Source organism: Dendropsophus ebraccatus, chromosome 2, assembly GCF_027789765.1.
Source record: "Dendropsophus ebraccatus isolate aDenEbr1 chromosome 2, aDenEbr1.pat, whole genome shotgun sequence".
Classification (NCBI taxonomy): Eukaryota; Metazoa; Chordata; class Amphibia; order Anura; family Hylidae; genus Dendropsophus; species Dendropsophus ebraccatus.
Window position 1 is genome coordinate 19,802,503 of NC_091455.1, and position 8,971 is coordinate 19,811,473.

General features: G+C 43.0%; 1 protein-coding gene across 2 annotated transcripts in view; it reads left to right on the top strand.

Moving 5' to 3' along the window:
- TMEM65 (transmembrane protein 65) overlaps window positions 1–4,267 on the top strand; it is a 58,155-nt gene extending 53,888 nt beyond the window's left edge. For both annotated transcript variants that reach the window (XM_069957122.1, XM_069957124.1), the window contains one exon: window positions 2,848–4,267. In XM_069957122.1, coding sequence (XP_069813223.1) covers window positions 2,848–2,949 — 102 coding nt within the window. In that variant the 3' untranslated portion in view covers window positions 2,950–4,267. The remainder of the gene's footprint in view (window positions 1–2,847) is intronic.
- The last annotated feature ends 4,704 nt before the right edge of the window (window positions 4,268–8,971 follow it).

An 8,971-nucleotide genomic window follows, 5' to 3' on the forward strand; every position in this document is an offset into this window, starting at 1 on the left:
GAAGTGGTGTATTCTTTCCAGTCTGACACAGTGCTCTCTGCTGCCACCTCTGTCCATAACTGTCCAGAGCAACACAGCAAGAGAGGTTTTCTATGGGGAGTTGCTGCTGCTCTGAACAGTTTCTGACATGGACAGAGGTGGCAGCAGAGAGCACTGTGTCATACTGGAAAGAATACACTACTTCCTGCAGGACATACAGCAGCTGATGTATTGGAAGATGAGATATTTAAATCTGTATAACATCTGTATAACATTCTGACTCCAGTTGATTTGAAAAAAAAAAAATCCAAGCCCTGGGAACTCAGAAGTAAAGTGGACTGCCTTACTTGGTGGTGGATATAGCACATAGGGACCTTCCAAAAAATCTGATTACTATGACAGTAAGGAAGATATGAAAGCCTAGCTGGAATAATGCTGCTGTTCCTGGTTGTTATGTATCTGTTAGTAAGGAAGTGAGTTTTTAAAGGGACTTTCCAAAAAAATCTTATGACGTTTATACGATACTGTACACCACCTAGTTGTTCAAAAACACAAAAAAATTGTTTTTTTCTCCAAATCAGCTGGTGTCAGAACGTTATACAGATTTGTAAGTTATTTTGATAAAAAAAATAATACTCCAGTCTTCCAGTACTTGTCAGCTGCTGTATGACCTGTGGGAAGTGGTGTATTCTTTCCAGTGTGACACAGCGCTCTCTACTGCCACCTCTGTCCATGTCAGGAAGTGTCCAGAGAAGGAGCAAATCCCCATAGAAAACCTCTCCTGTTCTGGACAGTTCCTGACTTGGACAGAGGTGGCAGCAGAGAGGGGGTTGTACAGGATTAAGAGTAACATGCTGTCATTGTTCCAGAAACGGCACCTGACCATGAGTTGCTTCTAGTATTGCAGCTCAGTTCTATTCAGCGCATATAGCTGAGCTGAAATACCACACACAACCTATGGACAGGTGTGGCGCTGTTTTTGAAAATAATTAGCCGTGTTTGTCTAATCCCTAACAACCTAAGTGACTGAGTAGTATTCCTCCAGAGACAGCACCGCTCTTGCCTCCAGTTCAGGTGCGGTTTGCAATTAAGCCCCATTCATTTCAATGGAACGGAGTTACAAAACCTGCACCCAAACTGGAGACGAGCGGTGCTGTCTCTGGAGGAAAGCGGCCATGTTTTTGTAGCGCTGGATAATCCCTTTAAACAAATGCAGCGATCTCAATTCCTGTATTATAATTATATTGTCAGATAATCCAGTCCGTCCTGTTAAACCATACCGGAGCATGGAGAGCCTCACGTATCTGCTGTGACGCTTAGATGAAGCCTTCTACCTTCTTGTCATTCTCTCTCCTTCTGTGCAGCATAAATAATTTACGGCTTCGGGATTCGCTCCTGCCAAATCTCTGGCGCTCAGCTTTGGGATTTCGGGACAAAGTGATAGGATGTTAACATGTTTATAATATGCTGCAAAGTAAATTCAGCTTATGTGTGTATGGAGGAGGCCGCCGCGGGTGATTAGTAGCTACCCGCCGGCTATGAGCTTGAGTGGGTATGACGCATCGTGTATTTCAGTAGCACTGTTACAAACACACACATTCACGCTTTTAAGAATCTATGGTTGACACCTTTTGTCAGGTTAAACATATTTCTAATGTACAAGCATTATGAGGGATATAGACTGACTAATCCCTCATGTGCCTGCATTTTTTTTTTTTTTATATCCTGCTGCCCTTGGTTATGACCCACTACGTCGGTCACACATGCTCAGTTCAACTGCAGTCTCCAGGAAGTACTGGAAGTTGGTGTCCACTGAGCCTGAAAGCAAAAGGGGGTTGTGGGAAAGAAAGTGTGTGCTCTATTGTATGGTAACAGCAAGGTCACAGTCTTGAGAGGAAGCCAGGAATTAATTAGATCCATGGGGGAGAAGAACAGTGCAGGGATGTAAGTAACTTTACTAAGAAAGCATAAAAAAGGAGCTGACCTGCTCCTTCCAATGATAATCAATGGAGCCGGCGGCCAGATCAGCGCTCTGGGAGCGGGCAGTGCTCCTAATGGTGCTCCAGGTCATGAATTCAACTACTAACTGCACGGAAACAGCGCCAAAGAGGAAGGTAAGAGACATACCTTGATCCTCGGCGCCCTGTGCACATTAGGGGGCTGTCAGCAGGTTAGATTAGTCCCCTCTTAGTAATTTCCCGTCTAAATCAACTTTAAATTTCCATCTGAGCGTTTCTTTTTGTTTATTTTTCACATTGCGGATACCTTACAGGTTGTGGCAGAACGTTCTGACAGATCATCCGCTGCGTTTCCTCTCTAACCTTTGAAATAGTCACTAGAATATTCTTCTTGATCTTTGCATTTTGTCACTAGTAACTCCCTTTTGCAAGGGAGTATTTGCTTTTTTTTTTTTTTTTTTTTTAAACTTTGCCTGAAAACCTGTGTTCACATAATTTCTTATACCCCAGAGCTGTATTCATAGTTCTTCTGGTTTCTGTTTGGCTCCTAGGCATAAGGACCTTTTATATTCCTGCTGCCCCCAGTACCGAGCTGTGGTTCCCAACCTGTTGCTTTCCAGCTGTTGCAAAACTATGACTCCCAGCATGCCCTGACAGGTTTATTGGCTCTGTACTAACAATGAGCATACTCCAAATCAAGTGGTTAAACACTGTACAGTCATATATTGTAAAAAAACAAACACCAAAACATGGAACAATTGTAGGAGCGCAGCCAAGCGGGTGTCATTTTTACATTCAGCCAGCAGAATTTTGAATACAGCTCTAGGAGTAAGCCGAATAAAAAGATAAAACATTTGTTGCAAGGTTAAAAATTTCTTAACAAAAACTTGACTTTTTTCTACTTCTTTAGGGAAAAGCAATAGGAGTCGCCATTGGCTGCATTTTGGGAATGTTCCCCCTCCTGTTTTTCAAATGGGAAGATGAGGAGAAATCTGAAAAAAAGAAAAAGTGATATTTTATATCCCCTCCCCCCTCTTGAAAACTCATACCTCAGCCAAGTATGCAGTGTCCATCTTTACAGCCCGTCAGAGTGAGATACTTAGAGGACACTTATATCCGGGAACAATCCAATACTCAGCATGACCCGACCCCACAGGTTCCTGGCTTCCATGTACTCGGAACGCATGAAGGAACCATCGGACTTGTCTACTACGCACAACGAGGGAGTCATTATTTTGCTTCCTTCTGCAGAACTTCTCATTTGGAATAAATTGGAACTTTTCCTTCAAGAAACGTTGGTTGTCTTTGTTGACCTCTGCCGAAAAACTGGAGATAATGGTCACTGTCCTATCTCTAATCTACTCTGACTCTTAGCCACGGCCATGGCCCTCATGTATCAAAACCAGCTTTCTCACCCCAGCAACCTTTATTTCCACCATTGATTTTCCATTGTGTAGACTCCAGATACGATATGGCAGATTTTTAGACTATTTTGATACATGAGGCCCATGGTGCTCCCCATAGGATAACGCTTCCTTATGTAGGCCAAACGTTGCGTTATCCTAATGGAACTTCTTCCATAAAACTCTACAGCATTTATGGCTTCCACTATTTTGGGGTTACTTTGCATGTTTTTTTTTTTTTATATATATATTTTTTTTCCACATTGGCATGCCTTACATAAGACTTATCTGCATTATTATTTTTTTAACAGGTTACTTTTTTTGATGAAAAATGTTTTAACAATGAGAAAAAAAAAAACCTTAATGTTAATGTTTACCAGCCTGTTTTATTGAAGCACAGACGAGGCAAATGTAGCAAAGTATTTAATACACGGGTGTAGCGAAAGCGATTTTTATTGGCGGTCATATAATGGATGTGAGAAGGAATGGCATGTTATGTGGGTGCTTATGGGTAATACATTATTCCGGTTCGAGACCCTTTTTGTTTTACCCTTGAATGCAGCTTTGCCCTGGTTGTGGTTGCTTTGCTTTATTTGGAAGGACAAGGCAACCAATGACAAGATTTTTAGGAAAGGGGCGGAGCTGACAGCTGTAGATTGTAGTCAGAACCTTTTTTTTTTTTTTTTTTTTTTTTTTTTGTCAGTCTTCCTTCCCAGGCTTTGCAGAATGCGTAATATGTAAAAGATATGTATCAAAGTAATGGGACTCTTCAAAGCCTCAAAAGAACAAAGTTTTTGTGTTTATAACCAGTTATGCTGTAATGTTATGGGGGGAATGTTTTTTTGTTTTTTTTTTTGCTTTATTAGTTTATTTTTATTAAAATTGTATATATTAACAGTTGTCTGATAAAATATATAATAGACCTTATACTTGGAATGCGTTTTCTTTATAGTTTTTATTTAAAGCTGCAACTTAAACTCTGCCTGAGTTATTACATAGCAACATTAACCCCTTCACGTCAGCAATACATACACTCACCGGCCACTTTATTAGGTACACCATGCTAGTAACGGGTTGGACCCCCTTTTGCCTTCAGAACTGCCTCAATTCTTGGTGGCATAGATACAACAAGGTGCTGGAAGCTTCCTCAGAGATTTTGGTCCATATTGACATGATGGCATCACACAGTTGCCGCAGATTTTTCGGCTGCACATCCATGATGCGAATCTCCCGTTCCACCACATCCCAAAGATGCTCTATTGGATTGAGATCTGGTGACTGTGGAGGCCATTGGAGTACAGTGACCTCATTGTCATGTTCAAGAAACCAGTCTGAGATGATTCTAGCTTTATGACATGGCGCATTATCCTGCTGAAAGTAGCCATCAGATGCTGGGTACATTGTGGTCATAAAGGGATGGACATGGTCAGCAACAATACTCAGGTAGGCTGTGGCGTTGCAACGATGCTCAATTGGTACCAAGGGGCCCAAAGAGTGCCAAGAAAATATTCCCCACACCATGACACCACCACCACCAGCCTGAACCGTTGATACAAGGCAGGATGGATCCATGCTTTCATGTTGTTGACGCCAAATTCTGACCCCACCATCCGAATGTCGCAGCAGAAATCGAGACTCATCAGACCAGGCAATGTTTTTCCAATCTTCTACTGTCCAATTTCGATGAGCTTGTGCAAATTGTAGCCTCAGTTTCCTGTTCTTAGCTGAGCGGAGTGGCACCCGGTGTGGTCTTCTGCTGCTGTAGCCCATCTGCCTCAAAGTTGGACGTACTGTGCGTTCAGAGATGCTCTTCTGCCTACCTTGGTTGTAACGGTTGGCTATTTGAGTCACTGTTGCCTTTCTATCAGCTGGAACCAGTCTGCCCATTCTCCTCTGACTTCTGGCATCAACAAGGCATTTCCGCCCACAGAACTGCCGCTCACTGGATGTTTTTTCTTTTTCGGACCATTCTCTGTAAACCCTAGAGATGGTTGTGCGTCAAAATCCCAGTAGATCAGCAGTTTCTGAAATACTCAGACCAGCTCTTCTGGCACCAACAACCATGCCACGTTCAAAGGCACTCAAATCACCTTTCTTCCCCATACTGATGCTCGGTTTGAACTGCAGGAGATTGTCTTGACCATGTCTACATGCCTAAATGCACTGAGTTGCCGCCATGTGATTGGCTGATAAGAAATTAAGTGGTAACGTGCAGTTGGACAGGTGTACCTAATAAAGTGGCCGGTGAGTGTAGATATACTTTCCTACTGCATATACCCCGTGCAGTAGGAATGTATATATACATTCCTGAGGTGTCCAGGGAGCTGAGGATAATGACAAGCAGCTGCTATCCCGCAGCTGCTTGTCATTAACCCCTAAACGCCACTATAGTAACTGTGGCGTTTAAGGCACTCAGTGACAGGGACCCCCACAGCCACTTTTACTGACAGGCGGGGGTAATCCACTTACCTCCGTCCTGTCAGATGAGCCATCTGTGGATAGTGTCTGCTCTCAGGCAGGCTCTATGCATAGATCACCGATAAAATTGATCTATGCTATGCTATGGCATAGCATAGATCAGTACATGCAATGTAATGATTTACAGTGAAAGCAAGGTGGGGGGGAGGGGTTGAACACCAGGATTGCTGATTTTTTTTAAATTTTATATCAGAAATGATATAATGATCTGTGTGACAACTGCAAATCTGTCTACCTAATATGTATTGTGGTGTTGTCACTTGTGGTGGTGACACTTGACATTGTACATACCGATTTAAAGGTGCCTATACACCTTATACTGATGGCCGCCACACTTCTGGCCTCCTAACTTTCAAGTGACAGATGATATCGGAGGAGAGAAGGGTTGAAAATACTGGATTTTTGTCATCCGAACCTTTTCTTCTCAGATCGGATTATCCCCTTCTTCCACTTAGGAAACACGTGGAACATTTGGCCATGCCAAATGATTGTGTATAGGAAAGCTGTGAGAATGAATGTTCGCCCGAGAGTTATTGCAGATGTATGACCACCTTTAGGCTGCGTTCACACTACGTATATTTCAGTCAGTATATTTCAGTTAGTATTGCAACCAAAACCAGGAGTGGATTAAAAACACAGAAAGGATCTGTTCACACAATGATGAAATTGAGTGGATGGCCGCCATATAACAGTAAATAACGGCCATTATTTCAATATAACAGCCGTTGTTCTAAAATAACAGCAAATATTTGCCATTAAATGACGGCCATCCACTCAATTTCAACATTGTGTGAACAGATCTTTTTTGTGTTTTTAATTCACTCCTGGTTTTGGTTGCAATACTGACTGAAATATACTGACTGAAATATACGTAGTGTGAATGCAGCCTAAAAGGGAACTTGTTATCACTTTCTTGCTACCTGAACCGTGAGTTATTGGGGTAGTGGCCGATGGCTTCTACCTGCCCTTCCAGCCTTGATTGATAGATCTCCTCCTGTTTGGCATAGGCTGGTGCAGTGTGGAGAAGGAGCCAGGGACTGCCCCAATGACTTAAGGTTCAGGCAACTTAAAAGTGATGACTGGTTCTCTTTAAAGGAGGCCATACATGTGAGTTTTTGGTTGCACTTTGTTGAGCCCCATTGTCTCTAGGCTGAGCTTTCTTGTGTTCTGAATGGAGGAGTAAGCCGTTCTAATGGCTTATCTCTCCAAAAACAAAGGGATCAGGTATCTTGAATCCAGCATTCCTAGTCTTTCCCCAACATCGTATGTAAGAAGAACATCAGTAGGCCCCATACACATTAGACAGTCTGATCATTTCACAAAGATCATAACTTTATAAAGCCTCCTGGTAGAGCTCTTTAATATACAGCTCCATGGGTTGAGTTCTCTCCGACTCCATTACTCGCCAGCAGTATAGTATATCACTATTAGGGAAACCAATTTGCTGTTCTTGTTAAATTAGCTGTTAACATTTGCATTTCCATTAATAATGTATAAATCGCTGTGTGTTTTGCAAAACCTCAAACATTATAAACATGCGAGATCCTGTATTCCTTCTGGAAGATGGTGAATTCTCCGAACATCTGTGACTGAGACGTAAGTCTCCTCTATGGTTTCTCTTCTCGCCAACCAACGAGCAGCTGACGATCTAACAGAACGGGGAGAAATTATAGGGACATTTTTGCACTATAATAATAATCGGGATGACGGGAGTAACCCCTCATGCCCACGGCCGTTATTATGGATCCATGTTGTGGCTGATCGGTGACTATGTATCTACTTGCTCTGCTTTGTTAGAACGCCTGGGGTCAGTGACATGGTGGATAAGCTCCAATGCTTTTATTAATAGTCCTCCTTGGTGTGTTATCTCTAAACACCATACAGTAAATCCCACGACCCTGTCAGGTTCCCATCGGTTCCACCTGCCCCAGTAATACACATAACAAGACGTCAGCGGTGGTTCCACTAGACATTTTACGGAACATTTGACAGCATTACGTTCCCCCATTACCGGACAAACAACCTCTTATCTTCCAGTTGTCAGGGTAACTACTAGAGATGACAGGCTGAAGACATTAGTCCCGCGTCTCAGCTACAAGACAACATCTGAGATCTCGGAGAGACGATTTGCTAATGAGAAGTGAAGCCATTATCTGGACAAATGAGGATGTGTTGGAGAAATGTCACGGTCATTTAACGTTGTGCCGGTTCTGATGACCGCTTCTATTTATGACTATTTAAAGGACACGTCCAGTCAGGGATAATATTAACTGGGATAGTGTAGTTAATATAGCAAAAGGTTTTTGGGGGGAATGCTCCTAAAGTATACGTCTGATGGAAGCAAAGTATGAGATGTGAACGTGGCTTTACTCCCATAATGTTGCATTGTAGAGTAAAAATGACATATCTCTTGAATTTAGGTGGATCCAGGTCACTATAGAGAAACATGGCCGGTCAGATGGATCCAGATGTCTGTGGAGAAACATGGCCAGTAAGATGGATCCAGATCGTTGTGGAAAAACATGGCCGGTCAGATGGATCCAGATCGCTGTGGAGAAATATGGCCAGTCAGATTGATCCAGATCTCTCTATAGGAACATGACCAGTCAGATGGATCCAGATCTCTATATAGGAACTTGGCCAGTCAGATGGATCCAGATCTCTAGGGAGAAAAACAACCAGCCAGATGGATCCAGATCAAAGCACAGTCCAGGCAGCTGGATCCCAATGACTGTGGAGAAAAATGGCGGTCAGGTGGACCCTAATCTTTATGGAGAAACATGGCCGGTCAGATGGATACAGATCTCTGTGGAGAAACGTGGCCGGTCAGATGGATCCAGATCTCTGTGGAGAAACATGGCTGGTCAGATGGATCCAGATGTCTGTGATAAAGCATAGCCGGTCAGATGAATCCAGATCTTTTTAGAGAAATATAGCCTAGTCAGATGGATCCAGATCTCTGTGGAGAAACATGGTCGGTCAGATGGGTCCAGATCTCTGTGGAGAAACATGGTCAGTCAGATGAATCCAGATCTCTTTGGAGAAATATAGCCTAGTCAGATGGATCCAGATCTCTGTGGAGAAACATGGCCGGTCAGATGGGTCCAGATCTCCGTGGAGAAACATGGCCGGTCAGATGGATACATATCTCTG